The 21,630-nt window shown below is 49.6% G+C and overlaps 1 protein-coding gene across 1 annotated transcript; it reads left to right on the forward strand.

Annotated features, from left to right (window-relative positions):
* Positions 1-4,901: 4,901 nt before the first annotated feature.
* Positions 4,902-14,932, forward strand: XKRX (XK related X-linked). Its single transcript, XM_039487920.1, has 3 exons — positions 4,902-5,236; positions 8,568-8,827; positions 13,354-14,932. The coding sequence occupies exons 1-3, from the start codon at positions 4,902-4,904 to the stop codon at positions 14,097-14,099; spliced, it is 1,341 nt and encodes a 446-aa protein (XP_039343854.1). The 3' UTR covers positions 14,100-14,932.
* The last annotated feature ends 6,698 nt before the right edge of the window (positions 14,933-21,630 follow it).

Consider the following 21,630-nt stretch of genomic DNA (forward strand, 5'->3'; position numbering starts at 1 on the left):
AACTGCTTCTGCAGCATGGCAACTAACAGGCACACAACTCTCCAGATGGGAACTAACTCTTGCATCACATGGAATGATTTATTTCTGTTCCTTCTCTCTGCTTGCTCAGTCACTCCTTGTTTACCTCTGTCCTATTTTGTACTGCTGCTCTGCAATAAACTGAGAGTTCAAGGCCTTCTCCATAGTAACCTCAGGCCCAGTTCAGCACAGATACATGCATACCCATCCCATTGATTATAATGGGAGTGCTAAATGGATTTGAGAGCAGAATTTAGCTTGAGATCTTATCCTTACAATCTTGTTTTATGATCTGTCTGTTAAAGCACAAGATTGAGTCAGATGTAGGTTCTGATCCTAGCTCTGCCAGTGACTTGCTGTGTGAACTAGGGCAATTCCCTTAACCTCTCTCAGTGCCTCACCTATAAAATGGGGATGATCATACCAACCTCACAGTAGGAGATATGCAGCTTAATTGGTTAATTCCTGTGAAGTACCTGGAGATTCTTATACAGAAGGCAGCATTAGAGTGCTTATGCACTTAAGTAATTATATTTAATTCATTTATCAGTAAATATGGAAAGACACAATTAAGAATCTATGACTATGTTGAGTTAGGAGAGCTCAGGCATTGCTCAATTGAAGGCAGGCTGCACTGGCAGCTTGCCAGAATCCTGAGGGTTGCATTTAATTTGCATAAATGGAGCAGATTACAAGTTGCTCTTATGGTTAATGAAAAGGTGTGGTCATGATTGGCCCCAGCATGCAATGTTTCTTTAGTGCTCAGATGAAGGTGGTGTGCATTGCATGCTGGGACCAATCATGTCCACAGGCTGCACCTGTGTATTGAAGAGGATGCCAGCTGTGCTTTGCACATTTACTGCTTTGTTCTGGGGGATGAATGTGTGTTATGTCACAATGTGGCATGAATGCCATTGTACTGTGATGCTGCATCAGCCCCTGAAGATATTTCAGCTCTGTTTGGAGAATAGATCAATCACTACTGACTATCCCACAAAATGAAGGCAGGTGGCAGCCATCCTGTTTCCTACAGAGACCTTTGGAAAGCAGGGTCACCTAGTAAGGTCTAGAGGTAGATACAGAGGTGCTATAGCAGTTTCCCATATTGTTACTCTTATAGGCCATTGCAGCTGTAAGCTGGGACACTAATGGTCTCATCTAGCCTTCCCTTTCCTCTTCTCTCAGATAGAACATACTTCCCTCTGGGGCTTCTGACATCCTCATGCTTATAACACCCTATATTAGCAGCCTGGTATAGTGTTGTCTAGGAGCTGAGGAGAAAACATTGACCACTTGCTGAAAGCATAAGTACTTGTTTACTTCTCAGCCCTGCTGAACACCCACTTGAGAAAGGAGCACAATAATGAAGTACTCTGGTTTCTGTGTGTTTCAGAGGGAAAGCTTCTGATGGTAGTGAAAGCCCCCCAACATCTAGCCAAATTCTATTTCCATTTCTGCTACTGATATGCTAAGTGACCCTTGGCAGCCTTCCTATGTCTCAGTTTCCCCTCGGTATACCAGGGATAACACTTACTTAACTCACAAGGGTTGTAAGGGTTCATGTTTGCAAAGCACAGGGAGGCTGTTGGATGAAGGCTGCTACAGAAGGAGGTGAGGTAGTATGAGTAGTGGACAGTACCACAGCTTACTGTTTTCCTATAAATTTGGATCAACACCTTTCAAGCCAGCCTAGTTGCAAAGAGGCTGTCTGGCAAGCAGCTTTTAAAGCTACTTATAGCTTCTGGGTCTCCCTAAAATAGGAAAAATTGGCCAATCACAAACATTCCATGGCTGAGTCACATCTAACAGGTGCTGTCAGTATATATGAGCATAGACCACTTATTGAATTCTGGCAGACAAGGAGAGTGCATATAAGCTCTGAGGACCTGTTGACAGTTATTGATTACCCCATGGCAGTATCAGTGCTCATGCATTAAGAAAGAGGTCAGATATTTGAGAATGGAAGGAATGATCCTGGACTGAGGTCAGGAACAGGGGTGCTGGTAAAAACTATGAGGAGTTAGGTGGCACCTTAAAGACTAACAGATTTATTTGGGCATAAGCTTTCGTGGGTGAAAAACCACTTCTTCAGATGCTTCAGGGGTGTGGTGCTGCCTTGGGGTTGATGTGATTGGGGAAGTGGTCAGAGATGCTGACTGGTACATGGTGCTGGTCACCAGGTCCTTCCCACATCTACAGTTGTGATGTTTCCATAGCCCCAAGCCCTGACTGCAAGAATATGGGGTCCCTGACCTGCAGGATGGAGGGAAGGTCTATTCTGTTGCCTTGGTTCAAATCTTCATCTCCCTGTGTTAGACAAGGAGACATCCCACTTGTCTCCAGCTCACAGGCATATGGAGACCCTGGAGACACAAGGGAAAACACCCTAATCAATAGGCTAGGGGAGGGTGTTCAGGTGGGGCTCTTAGGAATAGCTAGGAGAGGGTGCAGGTCAAAAGTGTTTTAAGATCTCATCAGTTTCCCATTAGATTATAGAATAAAAGAAAATACCTGCTTTGTTTACTACAGGAATTCACATGCCATTGCAGAGGCCAGCTGCTCCAGCCCACTTCAAATGCTGGCTGCAGTCATGACTTCTCAGTAACATCTATTTTCACACAGCCTCCCCTTACACAGAGAACAGCTGTGCCCAGACACACTTAACACAGAACCTGGTTACATTCATGACACCTCACTCAGCCACCTTTCCCCTTACCAAGAAACTAACTCTGGAAATAGGTCTGATCTCATTGTGCATTAGAAGGATCCCCACTTTTCTGCCTCACAATTTATGCTTCTTAAGCAGCAAACAAACTCCACACCCAGAGGCTGGTCCTAGGTGGGTGAGAACAAAGATTTGATAGTGATCTGCTGAGTTCCGCTCAAATGTTAGCTTCTGTGAACAGTCAGTGATCTGTCATCTTCCTTCCTCCTTTGCAAAGCAGAGGAAGGGGTGCAGAGAATGGTAGAGAGCAGGAGGAATCTAACTTCAAGGGCCTAGCTAGGGTCTTCAGGGCAGCATTGGGCCAGTTAGCTAAGGAAAGCAGCCAGTACTTAGAGAGAGTCTCTCAGTCAGCAGCCATCATCACAGCCTGATTTTCAAAGGAGCTTTGTGCACCCAACATGCTAAACTTTATTGAAAATCTAGTCCACAATGTCTAGGACAATAGTGCCAAACATCTGGCTACTTGATGTACTTATATGGTCTGCACAGTTTATGGTGATTCTGTAGAATCTCAGTTTTCATTTTAAAAAGTTTCAGGCCCTCACAGTTGCAAAGAAAACCTTCCAAACACAAAGGGAGCGTAACCAATGCAGTCTGTAGAGAGTCTGACAAAATGACCGAGAGGTGGGAACTCCCCCATCCTTCAGTCGTTTCACTAGGGGTTGACACTAAAGCCTACAGAGGCTTACACTTTACAGATCGGCATTAACTATTTCATTGCTGATCATTTTAGTTGGGGAATTGAAACCCATGGGGGTGGGAACGTGGATCTGGTGCAGCAAAGCAAACGCAGAGGGAAAAGGCAGGGAGGGAGGAAGAGCAGGACTAGGACTGGTCCCAGGGCGAGTGTAGGTCCCCTCTGCCTGGTGGGGGAGGGGGACATGCAACAGCGCACTGAAAGAATAGCGACGAGGCTGATGAAGGGGGAGACTTTGTGCCAGCCCCCCATTAACGCCACTGGGAGACCCCCTCGGGACTCGCTGCGGGACTCCGCAGTCCGCTCCCCGGCCCGAGTGAACGGCAGCCGGCTCCAGGCGCTGAGCCACGCGCCCCACGAGGCGGGCGCTAGGACCCGGGAAGCCGGCGCACGGAAGCGCTCACACCTGCTGGGCCACATCAGCCGGGGCGAGCCCCGCGGCTGGGGGTGGGGAAGAGGGAACTGGCCCGTCGGCTGCTGCCCTGGCTGCGGAGCGCGCCCAGCCCGGCGCCGCGGCTGAGCCCGCTGGGGAAGCCCGAGGTGCCCGCGTGCGCCCGGGAGCTGGTCCCCGCCCGTGCCCACGCGGTGCCGGGGAGGGTGAGCCATCGGCGGGCGGCTCCCGCCGTGCGTGCCCGCGCTCAGCCCGTCTCTCCTCCTCCTCCGCAGAGCCCCGCGCAGCCCGTCTCCGGGGAGGACGCCGCGGCCAGCTGCCCGCCGGGGCGCACGGAGCTCCTGGCTGCCGGCAGGTCGTGCGGCGCGCTATGGACCCGGAGAGCCCGCCCGGCGCTGCTGCGAGCGGGGCGCAGCCTGCCAGCCGGGCCCGCTGTGTGCCGAGACCTCCAGCGCCGGGACAGGGGCACCTGCACGGCGCCGTCTAGGACGGGCACCTCTCCCTGCCCCGGATCCAGAGCAGCAGCAGCAACTTCCCCGCGTGGACCATTATCCCCCAACTTCTCGGCGCCGGCCGGAGCCCGGGTGACATTCCCCTGCGCTGCAGCTCCCTGCTCAGGCTGTGGCTCCTACGCTCCTTTGGAAGAGACGCCAGTTCAGTTGCCTGAATTTGATACTCCCTTTTTATTTTTTTAAACAGAAGCCAAGACAGCTCTCCCCAGGCTATCCTCCCTGGCATCGGATCACCATTCGCTAGGAGGAGCCATTGCTGTTGTCCGTGTCTAGGGTACAGTTGCCCCGTGACCGGCAGAAGCAGCCTGGCTCTGGGTTGAAAGTGAGGAAGTTGTACAGCCAATGCTCTTTTGTAGATTGATTCAACACACACTACACGTCGCCCCTCGTAGCAGGCTGCATCCCAGAGAAAGGGAGCACAGCCACTGAAAAAGGATGGTTCTTAAAGGCTCCTGAGCTGAACCGGGTTAATTCATCACTGCATTAAACACTTCTGGGGCTCAAGGAAGGGGAGAATAGCTCAGAGCTGGTAAGACTGGAGAGGCTGGGGTTCCAAGGATGGACAACATGTGTGAGGTTCCCATTGGGGAATGTTCAGACCCACCCCAACTTGAAGAAAAAACAGGGGAGCCCCCTGTAGCCCCCAAGACAAAGCCACCATTCAGTATCATCTTCTCCACACTTCTCTTCTGTGGCGAGTGTGTGGCTGCTGGGTTCCTGTGTTCCTCCTACAGTCACTCTGATGATCACTTCTGGCTTGCAATGACCATTCTCTTCATGTTGTATCCATCCATCATGGTCCAGCTGACCCTCATTTTTGTCCACAGGGATTTGACCAGTGATAAGCCACTGGTGTTACTGATGCACATTCTACAGTTGGGTCCTGTCATCAGGTGAGCAGCATGAATACCTCCCCATCCCCCCTGTAATACATACACGTCCCCCTTCCCCTGCCCCAATGAACTAGGGATGAGATGATCTGTTCCCTGAGTCAACCAGCTGCACATTGAGTCAGTCCCAGGGACACTGTGTTGACCAGGGAAGCTTCATGTACAGAGTTCTCCTAGGGGATGATGCAGGAGCACTGGCTGTGATAGAGCTCTCATCCATTACAGTTCTACCCTGCTGAGAGTTACTGTTTGTATAGTGCTTTGTCAGTGGAAACCATTATGAAGGCTAATATTACTGTTACTAGAGAGGCTCTCTGGGGAGTGGTGTAGTAGCAGCTCTGGCTGTGGGTAAATTCTTAGCTGCCCCAGTCCCTGTAGGGAGAGGTGTAGGAGCTGAAGGGTAGTTCCTAGATCCTTCCCTGTGGTACATGCTAGTTATGTGGTGGGAGGAATAGCTCAGTGGCTTGAGCATTGGTTTGCTAAACCCAGGGTTATGAGTTCAATCCTTGAGTGGGCCATTTGGGGGCAAAAATCTGGCTGGGGATTGGACCAGATGACCTCCTGAGGTCCCTTCCAACCCTGATATTCCATGATTCTATAGGTGCCAGGAGCTCCAGACTACTGCATTTGGTTCCCTTTAGCATTATATGGGAGATTGCAACCTATTTCCTCCTGCCCACAGCAATGCAAGAGTAGTTATGAAAGGTCAAGTAAGCAAACCAGGTTTAGGCTTGGATTCAGCTGCCTTACAAAAAATAGAATCTGTAACTTAGCAAAACCTCATGAGGCTGAGACAGTTCATTATCTCAAAATAGTTCCATTTTCTCTCTCTCTCCTCTACCCAAAGACAGGCTCAGAGGAATAACGCCCTGGAGATTTCCTCTTCTCCTCCTAACCCCAATGGAAATGAACCACAGGAGTTTCCTACCCAGCCATCTCCCCCAAAGACAGTGGTCACTGGAACCTACCCAGGCAGCTTCCTGCCTCACCCCTTCCAGACTAAAGGCTTACTGTCTCTCTGTAAGGGAGGTCTGCAGTGAACTATTCTCTAACAAAGGCTTCTTTTTCATGATTGCTTTTTGCACTTCTTGTCCCCTCTGAGTTAGTTGGCCACACTGAGAAACAGGGAATTGGCTAATGAAGTCTGTGTAGTCACAGCTGTATGGCATGGGGGAAGGGGCAAATTCTCTTGCTGGGGCTGTTTCAGAGCTGAGATGAGAATAAGGTGTGGCTGGGAGTCCTGTCTCTGACTGAGGGAAGGCAGCTGTCACCTTTGGTTTGATGATGTGGGAAGAATGAGATGGGGAGACATGGGACAAGGAAGAGAAGAGCATTGGTGCAAATGGGTGAGTTTTGGAACAATAAAATCCTAGGAGCAGGGAGCCACCCAGGCTGCTGTAGCCATAGACCCAAGGGAGACTGGAGGAGCTGGGTGCAGTAAACAGGAAGGGAAGAAGCCTAGGTCTCATTCCTAGAGAATGACAGTGATTCCTCCTTCCAGACAGGAATCTGCCCCTCCCGGTGTTAGCTCTGCCTATTCCAGCAAGACAGCCTGTTTTTACATACCCTATGTTGTGGGAAAGCCATGCTGGCTGCATTAGAGCTCACTAAAAAAATAATAAAGCTTTTAAAACCAGTTTCTGTTTCCAGCTGGGCTGGGGAACAGGCTAGGTGTCTCTCTTCCAGCCTGCGAGGGTGTCAGTTGCCCTGGGATGCACCCAGTGTTCAGGTGTCTCCATGGAGAATTCTTGGGAAGGAGATAAGCAGGACAATATGGCATATCTAGCTGGCATCTAAACAACTAACTCAGAGCCCTCCACTTCATGCGGTGCCCACAAACCCCCAGAGATTCAGAGCTACTACACCTTCTTACAGGAAGCAAAGAATGGAGGAGTATCAGGGTGTCCCTCAGCACGCGATGTTTCAGCTCTAATGGGATAATGCTGTCCTTGACCGAATATCCAAGTTTTTGGGGACTTCCATCAGGCCATTTGATCAGGATGAGACAGTTATTTTAGGGCTAAATTTCCACTGCCAGTTTTAATGGTAGCATAAATTGTACCACTGAGTAGAGGCCATCTGCAGGGCCTCTCTGATCCCACACCTTGCCCCAAATGCCTAACTCATCTTGCTGTGCAGACTCTAGCTGTGTGAAAGCATACAGCCAGATCTCTCTACAAGGGGACGATGCTGCAAATGGCCCCCATCCATTTCAGCAGCAAAAGGCCAAATGTAGAGTGCCTGTAATGCCTTCTGTTGTGACGTCTGCAGGCACGTGGCTGAAGTGAGAGGCGCCTCGCAACGTTCTAGAGAGACTTGTCTGCAAACCCTTTCAAGTGCAGCCCTGGAGTCCAAACTGCTGAGTCTCACCTAGTTTCACTGAGTCATACATTGGCTCTGGGCTCACTGAAAACTGGTCCTTTCAGATGAATGTGGCTTCAGTCCAGAGTTTGCAACACAATGTGTAACCAGGCGAGGCTCGGGTCCCATAAGAGAAGTGGTGCAGAGATCTAATTCCACTTGGTCTGAAAAATGGCGATTTCTCTTGTACCACTGATTGTCCTAATAAAGTTTTCCACAATCAGTCCTAGAGCGCATTGGTTTCCAAGCTGAAGCTAAACACATTTAGGTGTTAGAGAAACGATTTACTGAAAAGAGCTTTCTCTCATACTTACTCTGCTCCTAGTGATTTTGATGGATATTGAACTGACTCTTACAAGTGCTGAGAGTAATGTAATGCAGATTTCCAAAGAAAACCAAGGGCCAGAATATTTCAGAGATGCACAGTGTAAGAATGGTCTCCAGGGCTGGCAAAACCAACCATAAACTACCACATACAGCATAAGTAGAAGGACTCGCCACTCCCCCAACCCTTCACTTACTCTAAGGAGGCCAGTGAGGACCTGGTTGTGGCAAAGACTCCAGGGTACCTGTTCCCTGGGCTAAAGTAAATCAAACAAAATGTATGGACGACAAGGGGGGAAAGGCCATGCTGCCAGAACTGTCATGCCAACAGGTTAGGAAGGGGATCTCTCCCTCTTTCACACACACACACCCCTGCTCCTTTCAAGCATTGCAGAAGAGCAAAGCGTGTTTTGGGGTGCATGGTTCCCAAAATGCAAATATAGTGCCCTGCCCCTGGTTTGGGAACGGGGGTGCTGTTTGCCTTGCCATGCTCTCCTTCACTAGTTGCCTCCTTGCTAAACTGCTTGAGTGGAATCAGCAAACTCCTGCTGGGGAGGATGCCGACAAGGAGAGACTTGCAGAGGAGCATGACAGGGTCCCTGGTGAGGGTGCAGGCTGGCTGAGCTGATGGGCTGCTTTGTCTGTGCAGGTGCGTGGAGGCCCTGGTGGTTTACTGTTGCTCGGGGCGGCAGGAGGAGCCATACGTTACCATCACACGCAAGAAGAAGCTCAGGAAGGGCTCTGAGGTGGAGCTGGAGCAGGAGGTCGGCCACTCGATCCGCAAGCTGGTCACACACCGCAATGCCTTCAAGCGCATGGCAGTGATCCAGGCCTTCCTGGGCTCCACCCCGCAGCTCACACTGCAGCTGTACATCAGCATCATTGAGATGTATGTCCCTACTGCCAGAGGTAAAGGAGGAATGGGGCAGCATGGGTAGTGACCAGTGAGGCTCAAGTTGCAGGCCCAGAAATTTGAGTGCTTATCCAAGTCTATCAGGTCTGCAAATGCACAGTGGAAGTCTCATAAGAACAGGCTAGTCCTCTAGTTCAACCCCCTCTGGAATGGAAGGTGACAGATGTTTAACAGCACATAGCAATGCTGCACCATGCTTTGGGAGAGCAGGTGAAGACCAATGCAGTATCCAAATGATACTAGAGGGGAATGTTTAGGTAGCAAACTCAGACTTGTGGGTAACATCTTTGTGGAGCCTGTTTCGTACCAGAGAAAAGCTCCATGGCCGGTAGGGCAGCACACTGCTGAATAGGATGTCTTAGGCACTGGCTCATACAGCTAAGATCTAAGTCTTCTAAACTTGATGTATCACCCAAAAAGGATGGAAAAGAAACATCTCTAGTTCAGTCCCTGGCTTATTTTTCCATGCAGGACTCTCTCTCTCTCTTGTAGAGTTAAGCCCTGTAGGTGAGGGAATGACGGCCTAGTGGCTAGGGCACTGGTGTGGGGCTCAGGACATCTGGGTTCAATTCCTGTCTCACCCACTGAGTGCCTGTGTGACCTTATAGAGTCACAGTCTACCCTGTGCCTCAGTCCCGCAACAGTCAATTGGGGATAATGCTTCCCTACCCCATAGGGGTGTTGGGAGGCTAAAATCCATGAACCAATGTGAGGTGATATGGTACCGTGGTGCTGAAGGCCATAAAAGTTAGATCCCCATCTCCACTAGGGGCATAGTGAGGTAGGGCTTTAACATCTCCCTTTATGTGATTGTCTCCTTTGGAAGCTGCTTCCATTCCAGAGCTCATCTTACTGTTACGTATATGTTAAAAGAATTTTTCGTAGTCACATTTAAATCTGGTGCAGCCACAGATAAGTTCATATGACGTCCATGGAAAAAATCACTAAAGCTCTTAGGATCCAGGCAAGGAAACAGACTCCAAACCAAAATAAACCTTAATTTAAGCTAATAGTATAAATGATGAGGCGGAAATTGGGTTTTATCCAATCAGTTGCTATTCCTAATGTACAATGAGTGCTGTGTGTAGTGACTCTCTGCTTATAAAATCCTGAGAGCTACCGTCTCAGTCTCATTTAATAGAATTAGAGGGTGAGCGCCTCACTCGTGCTTTGAGCCATTCATGTTGTGTGAAAGGGCAGGAGCAGTGTAAAGAGGCCCAAAACGCCCTGCTTCCAGCATGGAAGGATTCCCCTGGTAGGGGCACTGTGGAAGATAAGGCTACCTCCTAGGACCCCCTTGCAAGTTGGGGTGTATGGGTTGTGCTGAGGCAGGAGTGGTGTGCCGGAGTGAGGCCACAGCTTGCATCACTGGGGAGATTTGGGGGAAGCTATGGTAATTAAGAGAGGCTCCCAGAGCTACTCCAAGGGCCTCTCCAGACCCTGGACTGGTCCAGGACGGGGAGGGAACAAAAGTGGCTTAAAACCACCATAACTCCCCTCCCCCCGGGGCTGCAAGTTCATGCTGCTCCTCTGAGAGGCACAGCACAGAATCTCAGCCAGAGGGGGTCCCATAGGTCCATATCCTTGGTTGGTGTGATTCATGGTAGCCCTATTGACTTAGTAGCGTTGTTGATTTCACTAGCCAGGGATGGGGGCTATAAATTTCAACTGGATTGCTCCCATGAGTAAAGTTAAGCATGGACCTGGCCCAGGACTGGTAAAGTAAATTGGCTTTGGGTAGGGAAGATGATCTCATGGATAAGGTGCAGGCCAGGAAGGGAGGTGACCTAGGTCCTTGTGTGGCTCTGCCACACATTTCCCGTGTGACCTAAAGCAAGCTCTAACTTGTGACTCAGTTTTCCCCTGAAGATAACAGCATGTACCTACCTCCTGCAGGTGTGGTGAGGCTAGATTAATGAATGTTTGTGAAGCGCTGTGAGAGCTGCAGATAGAAGCAGCTCTAGCAGCACAAAACAGTAGTATTGCATCTAATTTATTACAACTTGAGCCTACTATTGTTAAAGTCAAAGGGAGGTTTTCCATTGACTGGGAGCAGGATTGGGCATATAATCAGTAAATGCGTAAACCAAGCTTTCCAATTCCTCATGTATGTAAACAATGTAACCTCCTGATGCAGTAGTTCTCAACCTTTCCCGGCTACTGTACCCCTTTTAGGAATCTGATTTGTCTTGCATACCCCAAGTTTCACCTCACTTAAAAACTACTTGCTTACAAAATCAGACATACAAATACAGAAGTGTCACTTGCTGAAAAATTGCTCACTTTCTCATTTTTACCATAGCATTATAAGAAAAATCAATTGGAATATAAATATTGTACTTACATTTCAGTGTATAGTATATAGAGCAGTATAAACAAGGCATTGTCTGTATGAAATTTTAGTTTGAAACTGGTGTTTATCACTAGTTTACATAAAAGTTTACTAGTTCAGAAAGTGGAGATTTCCATTCCTGTGTATGTCTCATATGCCTTAAGCTGCTAAACACTTACACACCCAAAGGGGCGTGAATTAATAGGAGAATGACACCCAGTTTCCACTGATCTTCATGTCCACGTGCAATTTAAGGTTTTGTGCAATGAGCAGTATTCCAGGTCACAAATAATGCATTGCTCTCTAGGAAAGAAGAGGAGATTATTCACAAAGCACAGAAAGAAACTCTCCTTTTCATTCCATGAGGCCCTTCCAGGGTCTACCTGTACACTCTGTATCCTCTGTAACTGTAAAACACTCTGGGTCCCACACTGTGGTCCATGCATCACTGGGGACTTGCTGGTGGTTCATGGAGTGCCGACTAGCCAGACTGTGCTGCCTGCCTTCCTTGCAGGACAGTTAAAAGCACCTTTCCCCCCTAGTATTACTTTTCTACATAAGCCAGTGCCATAGTTGCCCAGGGATGCTGTGTGATCATGAATGTGAGGGAAAGCGTCCCCTAGAAAATCTCCATTCAGGTGTGATCCACACTAAGGAAATGTTTGAGAAGCTCTGGAATAAAACCTCTGGCCATTCCAGCAACAGATGCAGGAAAGTAACCCTAGCTAAGGTATTTGCATAGGGAGCTTGTCTGTACATCTTGAATCTACATGCCACAGTAGCAAATACATCATTTACTTACTAAACCTGAGATCAAAAGCAATTTTCCTTTATGGCTGCAGCACAGTTTCCCTGTCCAGGCTGAACTAGAGTGACCAGGCCAGCTACGTTTCCTGTATATAAAGACTGACTTTGTAACACACAGGACAAAAGCTCACTCCTCCCACATGTACTACAGTACATTGATATCATAGTATCTGATCGTTTGCCTGGCTGCTGCTGAAACATGAGACAAAGTATGTCCTGCATTGACTTGCTGTGGCTCACAGGACATTAGTCACTAAATAAGGGTGGACAGAGACTTGCTTAAACATAACTCTCCTAGCAGAATCTGTCAGAGATTGCCCCGTCGCAAGTCTGCAGCCACTTTCTTGCCTAGTTTATAACTGTGTTAGGTGCGGATCGCAGCAATAATTGTGTCTGATGACTGAGTCCAATGCAGTTAACAAGCCTCAGTCTGGACAGGGCCTGGGCAGGTTATAGTTGTAGAGACAGAAAAGGGAATAGGGCCAAACAGGATTCATGGCTGTCCTGCAGCCTTGCTACTGCACTAACTACCTAAGTACTTGTACCACACCGCTCCCCATTGTATTTGAGCACCTGGGCCACCAGATCTTGCCCAGTTACAACTGCACAACCCCAGCCAAGAGCAGAATTTTACCCTAACGCAGAGGTCTTAAGCCAAATTCAGGCCTAGCTGACGCAGGGGCAGCCATGGCTCTGGGCCTGCTGGCATCTGGGCTCAACTGAATCTCCTTTCTGGAGTGACATGGGGTTTGTTAGCTGTCTGAATTAGTGGGGTGAGGGACGGTGTAGATGGTACATTAACCTACTGCTGAGCACCCACTCACCCAGCAGGTAAGAAGGAATGCAAATGTTCCCACTTTGGGCAGAAGAGGGTCTTGGGTGGCTACACTTATAGATACAGGAAGAAGAAAGAGGCTTGCTGTGGAGGATTTAGGGCACCAGGACATATTGTCTTCACCAGGCCGTTCTCGGCTGGGACATTCCTTTCCCATTTGGGACCTAGCTAACCAGACTGTTTCTGTCCCTCACCTGCAGCTGCTGTAGGCCCCTGCTGCTGCCTGCCACAAGCTATTCCTCCCCTGCTCCTCGCCTGCTCCCAGCCCCTTTTCATACCACTGTGAGCCATTCTGCCCCAGTGCCAGTTCCAAACCCCTGCACACACCCTCCAGGAGTCATCCCTCCTCAATGCCTGCTTGAATTGCGCATGAGTTGTTCCCCCCCCCCTCAGTACCCACTCCAAGCCCCTGTCCACACCGAGACTTTTGTGCCTGACCCAGGGTCTGCTTGGGCAGAGGGGAAGTCATGGACTAGAGCAGCATGTGTGCATTGCCCTGTGTAACCTCTAACCACCCCTGGTCACCACCTTTCTTCCCTCCCATGCAGCAGTCCTGATGGGCATCTGCCTGGTATCAGTCACCTATGGAGCGCTGGTCTGCAACATCCTGGCCATCCAGATAAAATACGATGACTACAAGGTCCAGCTGCGGCCGCTGGCATTCATCTGTATCATCCTGTGGCGCAGCCTGGAGATCTCCACCCGTGTGGCCGTCCTGGTGCTCTTCTGCAGCGTCTTCAAGCACTGGATCATCCCCATTATGCTCGCCAACCTGCTGATCCTCTTCTTCCTGCCGTGGGTGCAGTTCTGGTGTAGTGGCGCCCAGCTGCCCGACAATGTTGAAAAGAACTTTAGCCGGGTGGGCACCGTGGTGGTGCTGTGCTCCGTCACCCTCCTGTACGCTGGCATCAACATATTCTGCTGGTCGGCTGTGCAGCTGAAGCTGGCTGACCGGGACCTGATAGACAAGGCACAGAACTGGGGCCGGTTGGCCATGTACTATGCTGTGCGGCTGGCAGAGAACGCTGTCCTGCTTGTCCTCTGGTACCTCTTCAAGACAGACGTGTTTGACTACATCTGCGCCCCACTGCTGGTGCTGCAGCTGCTGGTAGGCTACTGTCTGGCGATCTTCTTCATGCTCCTCTTCTTCCAGTACCTGCACCCATGCCGCCAGCTCTTTCGGCACAATGTCTCTGACTTCCTGCAGTGTGTCTGCTGCCAGCGGTGTGCACCAGTCAGGCCCACACAGCTCGATACACCCTGCGAGTCTGGCGTGAGGCACAGCATCGTCTGACGCGCACAGCAGGGGGAGGGGGCAGGTCCAAAAGATACAACACGAGGCAGTTGCCGATGTTAATGACTGATTGAAAACACTTGCCTGGCTCTTGCCCGGTGTCTAGCTATGACACGTGCCTGTTTACAGACCTGAATGGGGCGGGAGCAGCCAGGCAGCAAAGCTGTGATTTATGAAGAGGAGACCAGCCAGGCTGGGCCCAAGGGGCCTCCTTACCAGTCACTAGCACAAAGCAGATATAAGCTGAACAGGCACCAAGACCAGAATTCTCCTGTGCCACCCACACTGCAGATCTCGGCACTTTGATGTCATGGCGGGGTCCGGTGCCTGTGGACCCAGAATCCCACCCCTCCACACTCTGCAAGTTCAGGGGCAAGTTCAGTCTCCATTATGACACCCACACTGCATGAGTAAAGTGCGCATTCGTCCCCACCCCCACCTCCTAACTTGTCAGGAGAGCCCTGGTTTGGGGTAGGAGAGGAGTCCAGTCCCTGACTCTCTGCTCGTCCAGACCTCCATTGCCCACCAATACACTGCGTCAATTGCACACCCAACCTGGAGTGCAGGCGCCACCCTCTGCTGCCATGAAAGGAGATTTCTGTCTCCAAGTAAGTCCATGGATCCCTGGACACCCCTGTGCCTTTGCTTGGCACTGCACGTCTCAGCTGTACCTCAGCAGAAGGGACGTTGTTCATGATTGTGCCCTGTCTTCCCCATTCCCGGTGTTCTCTCTCTGGTTATTACTGTACATTCGTTGAACTCACAAAGGATGAATCTTGAAGTTGACATGGTGGGAAATGTTCTGTGTTTTAAAGGAACTGATGTCACTTTGGGTCTGGCTTTTGTCTCTTCTGTTTTTTTGTGGGCAGCATCACGCGGTTGGGTTTGAAGAGGCTGAGAGCTCCAGCGACTCATGCTCAGTGGGTGGAAATCAGGAGAATTTTCCTCCTCCCTGCTCCTGGGCTCTAACTGTGCAATAGTGCACCACTTAGGGGTGTGTTTATTCCTTTCTCTGTGGCTTGTGTTAGTGTTTGCTAGTTGAGTCCAAATTGAACACTGGATCCTGCCCCTTCATCCTCTGGGAAAGTCTGGATCCAGATCTGAACAGCTTGGCCCATCTCCAAGACATCAGCCTGAAAGGCCCCTGAATTCCAGGGAAGTCTAGTCAGGCTTCAAACTTCCCTCAGTCCCACATCCAATTGCAACACACTATTTACCAACTTCCCTCCTCTAGCTGTTTGCTAAACAAATCTCTGGAGGGAAGAGCGCCCTCTCCAGGGAGACATGGGGAATGCAGTCTTATGTTTGCAGTGGAGATAACTGCAAATGCTAACATTACTGTCCCTGACCCAGCGGGGGAGGCCCCAGCAGCAGAGTATAGATAAAGTACCACATCTCATACCTCAGAGCACAGCATCCAGTATCTGGGTGCACGGAGGGTCTTGTCTAAATAATAGCCCTGAGCCTCGGCAGCAGCCATCCTGGAGGTCAGAGCAAGCCTGAGAGAACACCTCTGTCACTAGAGCAGCGGTTCCCAAACGTCATTGCACCGTGACCCCCTTCTGACAACAAAAGTTACTATACGACCCCAGGAGCGGGAACCAAAGCCTGAGCACACCCGAGCCCCACCGCCCCAGGTGGGGGGCCAAAGCCTGAGCCCCACTGCCCCAGGCTGGGGGGTCAAAGCTGAAACTAAGAGCTAGTCTTAGACGGGGGGCCTGCAATTTGAGCCCCCCCACCCAAGGCTGAAGCCCTCAAGCTTCAGCTTTTGCGCCCAGACGGTAAGGCTCAGACTTCGGCTTTGGCCCCAGGTGATGGGGCTTGGGCTTCAGTCCCGGGTCCCAGCAAGTCTAACGTGAGCCCTGACAACCCCATTAAAATGGGGGTGTGACCCACTTTGAGAACCACTGCACTAGAGCTCTGCAAGTGAAGGATAGCACTACACCCCGCTCCTGCCTACTCTCGGTGCTCTCACCTAGCACTACGAATATCAGCCCTCAAGTCTGCCCTGACAGCTGGTGAGCAGGAAATGTCGAAAGCAGGGCTGGGCAAACAAAACCAGCCTTGCAACTCAAACCTGCTTAGCCTCTCCACAGAGGCACTGCCAGGAAAAAGCAAGGGATAGAAGGATCCAACTCTTATCTGTGAACATTTTCTAAACTAGCTGTGGCAGGTGTAGAAGCTTTCCTGATGAGGCTCATGTGCAGGCAGGACATTACTCCCACCAGATGGCAATACAAGTAGTAGCTGGAGACCTAAGCCAGAGAGGGAGGTTTCTCCCTGAATGTGTCATAACTCGGGGAGCCCTGAAGGGAAGTGTTGCTACAGAAGCATGTGGAGGAATTGCTAACCTGCATAACCTGTTTTTGAGCATGGGGGGACAAAACAAAGGCTGGCAGCCTATACAGGCAGCCAGGTGCTGCACAGACTATCTGGCTTAGTCACTTGTATTTCACAGACATGGCACAATACTCATCAGGGAGTTGAGTCTCAGCTTGGGGGGCAACATAGATAAGAGTTTTGTCCAGCAAAATCAGTCCAGCATGGAGAAGACTGATTAGCCAGCATGGTGGGAGTTCTCCCAGAGGCTAGATGAGCAATTAGTTAAATACAGGGGATTTGCTGTGTTTGGAACGTCAGACCCAGGAAATGCAGATGAGTGCCACAGTGGGGAAGGAAGGCCCTTGGGGAAACAGACCCCTGCAGGCTAGTCCCTTCCCTGCTGAATCAGTCCTCATGGCATCACAGAAATTCACCAAGCACAGACCTTAGGTCACCCTTTCATTCCCAGATGATGGCAGGTGGGTTGGAGAGTTTGGGTTCTTGTAGAAGGCAGGTTACTCATCCATCTGTTTCTGATATGCTCATCACCATGATTCCTACCTACCCTAAGGTGCGGTGTAAATCCTAAACATCTGGGCACCAAATAAAAAATTACAAATTTGTCCCCAGTGACAGAGGGTAGTGCCTGTGCATAAGCCTCCTGCGCTGCAGCATCCTAAGGGTTAAGTTCCACCACTTAAGTGCATTCTAATGTCCTCTCCCACATGGGAGGTGCATGCCACCCCACCTACTGCCAAAGGGCCAGTCCATACTGGAGGTTTGCTCCAGGTATTGGTGTCTAGCCACTAGCATGGCTGAACTAGTGCATAGCTCTAGTGCTGACTGGCTATGAAAATGCATCAGTGTAGCCTTCCCTGTGCTTACAGGAGTGCTGTCTGTCTACACTGGGGAGTTGTGCAGTGCAGCTATGCCATTGTGTGGTCCCTGATGGCTTAATACCCAGTAGAGAGTGCTTCCTAGCTACCTAGGGCTTCTACTTACTTACTACATTGTGTAGTGTGTGTCTCTTACTTGCAGGGGGGAAAAAATCACCCCTGAGCGTAGCAGTCTGAGCACTTTAAAGTGTGTAGTGTAGACAGGAGGGCTGAGGGGCTGGCTCCCCCCCTCCAGCCCTCCAGCTCCATGGAGGTGGTGGGATTGGAGGAGTGCAACACACTCAACACTCAAAGAGCTGCTGAGGAGCTGGACCACAGCAGCGCGCTGAAGTTTCCAGTGTAGAGAGAGAGAAGAGTGTCTGTGTGTCAGTCATGATTATCAGCTGCCTCCTGCACAGGCAGGCCAGACTGGCACAGGGGATAGTTCCATGGGGAATGTATGGCAAGGGTGGGAATAGGAGGGCACTGCCCTTGAGAGGGGGAGAGAAAACAGGGCCCATCATCCTCTCCTCCCCTCTCTATCACATTCTCCCCTTACAGAATAGGAGCAGGGGCATGCTACAGTAAAGGGAGAGTTGGGGGAAAACAATATTCACCCCTGGCTGTGGCCCCTTTACAGTGTTTTCCAGCTGCCAGCTCCAGGCGCAGCTATGCACTTGCTGGCACCTGTGTCACAGACAAGGCAGAGCTCTGAGCTGATTTGGGATTCCTGAGTGAGTGGGTGCATGCGTGCGTGAGTGCGTGCTGGAGTGAAAGGGACACTGGCCAAGTACCATGCAGCAATACAGGGAGCTCTGTTTGTACAGGGAAGCTTTTCATTGTCCCACTCAACATCCAGTAACATCCACCTGGATTTTGTTATTAGTTCTTTTACAGTAGCACCAAGGGGCCCCAACATGGATCAGGGCCCTGTTTGTGCTAGGAGCTGAACATGTACAGTAGAACCTCAGAGTTACAAACACCAGTGTTATGAACGGACTGGTCAACCACACCTCATTTGGAACTGAAAGTACACAGTCAGGCAGCAGCAGAGAGAAAAAAGAAAGAAAGAAAGAAAAGCAAATACAGTACATAACTGTGTTAAATTTAAACTACTAAAAATAAAGGGAAAGTTTACAAAAAATTGACAAGGTAAGGAAACTTTCTGTGCTAGTTTCATTTAAATTAAGATGGTTAAAAGCAGGATTTTTCTTCTGCATAGTAAAGTTTTAAAGCTGTATTAAGTCAATGTTTAATTGTAAACTTTTGAAAGAACAACCATAACATTTTGTTCAGAGTTACGAACATTTCAGTTACAAACAACCTCCATTCCTGAGGTATCCATAACTCTGAGGTTCTACTGTACATAGTAAAAGACAGTCCCTGTATCAAAGAACTTACAATCTAAATAGACAGTGGGGACACAGAGAGGAAAAATTACTTGTACAAGGTCACCCAGCTAATCAGTGACAAAGGCAGGCATAGAAGAACCCAGGTGTCCCGATTCCAAATCTGGTACCCTACACACATGAGATTTCTTGGTCTTCCACTGTCCTGATCACTGTAGGCCTGATAGCTCCAGCAGAAGTCAATGAGAACTGCAGGTGCTCAGCAGGTGTGCAAATCAGGCCTAGATGCTGCTGCTTCCTGATCCTTATCTAAGGTAGCAGGACTGCAGGTTGACTCCAAGCCCCGCTCCCTCAGTAGCAAAGCTGAGACAGTTTAAATTAAACTGTTACACCTAACCTAATTGACCTGTGCAGTCATACCCTCCCTTTTGTATTTTTCTCATAAAACATCTGTGGCAGAGATTGTGGGGGAGGCAGATGGACAACAGGATTTGACTAGCAAACCAGACTACTGAATCTGCTGCCTGCCTCCAGTGCTATCCGCTGCTTTGGAGGAAGGTGAAAAGCCCCATACAGCACCTGGCCAATTGTGGGAAGTCCTTTCTGCACAGAGCAGGGAGTGCATTCTCCCACTTGCTCAGAAATGGACTCATGTAGGAACGCTCTCCACTCCCAAAGATCAGTTAGCCCTGGAGAGTACTCCCCATTTTCCCTCCATGCACAGATGAATTCACTCAGCAGGGGAACATTTTTTTGTGATGTAAACACTTGTCAGTTAAGAACTAATCAAAGGCCAAACACATTCTGGATGGATCACCAAACAGCCACCGGATTGTAATACACTTCTGTCGCTGCTGAGCTGTCCCAGAGAGAAAGGCAGCATATTCCATGTAACAGTCACTTGAGCCATCTAGTCCTCCTGTTACTTATTATCCTGTCTTTCTAACAACTGATTGGGACAACACCATCTACCCTACAGAGTTCTGACACCACTCTGGAGATGGATCTGAAGCACTTCATCTTTGGAGAAGTTCAAACTGGCTGCAAACTCCCCTGTTCAGGACCCTCTATGACTGGCCAAACCAGAACTCTGACTCCATACACCCCTGAGCTGGATCCAAATCTGGATTTGAGCTTACTAGTTCACACCCATTTCTGATACATACACACAGACACCAGCTCTACACATCCCGTCTTCTCCATCTCCAGTATTGCCAGCCCCAGGCATTCAAATATCAGGAGTCAGCCCCCCCCATGAGATTTTTCAAAGTAACAATGTGGGGGAGGTCTTTTTATTTGGTTTTTGGTTTCTGAGCCATCACTCAGGTCACATATTCCAGCTTCTCTTTGCAACCATGTGGGCTAGAATCTCTCAAGACCACTTGACTCCAGGAACTGGGGCTTGCAGAAAAACACCAAGTACTGTGAAACTCGCCCTGGTTTGGGTGTGCCCTAGCCTGGGTGCATTGAATCATAGAATCGTAGAATCTCAGGGTTGGAAGGGACCTCAGGAGGTCATCTAGTCCAACCCCCTGCTCAAAGCAGGACCAAACCCAACTAAATCATCCCAGCCAGGGCTTTGTCAAGCCTGACCTTAAAAACCTCTAAGGAAGGAGATTCCACCACCTCCCTAGGTAACCCATTCCAGTTCTTCACCACCCTACTAGTGAAATAGTTTTTCCTAATGTCCAACCTAAACCTCCCCCTCTGCAACTTGAGACCATTACTCCTTGTTCTGTCATCTTCTACCACTGAGAACAGTCTAGATCCATCCTCTTTGGAACCCCCTTTCAGGTAGTTGAAAGCAGCTATCAAATCCCCCCTCATTCTTCTCTTCTGCAGACTAAACAATCCCAGTTCCCTCAGCCTCTCCTCATAAGTCATGTGCTCCAGCCCCCTAATCATTTTTGTTGCCCTCCGCTGGACTCTCTCTAATTTATCCACATCCTTCTTGTAGTGTGGGGCCCAAAACTGGACACAGTACTCCAAATGAGGCCTCACCAGTGCTGAATAGAGGGGAATGATCACATCCCTTGATCTGCTGGAAATGCCCCTACTTATACAACCCAAAATGCCATTAGCCTTCTTGGCAACAAGGGCACACTGTTGACTCATATTCAGCTTTTCGTCCACCGTAACCCCTAGGTCCTTTTCTGCAGAACTGCTGCCCAGCCATTTGGTCCCTAGTCTGTAGCAGTGCATGGGATTCTTCCGTCCTAAGTGCAGGACTCTGCACTTGTCCTTGTTGAACCTCATCATATTTCTTTTGGCCCAATCCTCTAGTTTGTCTAGGTCCCTCTGTATCTTATCCCTACCCTCCAGTGTATCAACCACTCCTCCCAGTTTAGGGTCATCTGCAAACTTGCTAAGGGTGCAGTCCACACCATCCTCCAGATCGTTAATGAAGATATTGAACAAAACCGGCCCCAGCACCGATCCTTGGGGCACTCCACTTGATACTGGCTGCCAACTAGACATGGAACCATTGATCACTACCCGTTGAGCCCGACCATCTAGCCAGTTTTCTATCCACCTTACCGTCCATTCATCCAGCCCACACTTCTTTAACTTGATGGCAAGAATACTGTGGGAGACTGTATCAAAAGCTTTGCTAAAGTCCAGAAATAGCACATCCACTGCTTTCCCGTCATCCACAGAGCCGGTTATCTCATCAGAGAAGGCAATTAGGTTAGTCAGGCATGAATGAATAAAAGCTCATGAATATTATTCTAGATAGACAAGGTTGGTGTTTTGCTGCGGGTGTTTCTTGGTAGAGCATAAGGCCCTTTCTGGGAGAATCTGAGTTTAAAAAAAAATAATGCTTAGCATTTCCTTAATGGAAATCCAGCGGGGAAAACCCCTGCAGTTCCATTCTCATAGGCCAGGCAGGGCTGCAAATTCCAGACCACCTGCCAAGCTTATAAAACAGGTGAAACAAGTGAAACAAGAGACACACAGAGTCACAAACAGATCCTGAGAGATAGA

Source organism: Mauremys reevesii, linkage group 9, assembly GCF_016161935.1.
Source record: "Mauremys reevesii isolate NIE-2019 linkage group 9, ASM1616193v1, whole genome shotgun sequence".
In the NCBI taxonomy this organism is placed as follows: domain Eukaryota; kingdom Metazoa; phylum Chordata; order Testudines; family Geoemydidae; genus Mauremys; species Mauremys reevesii.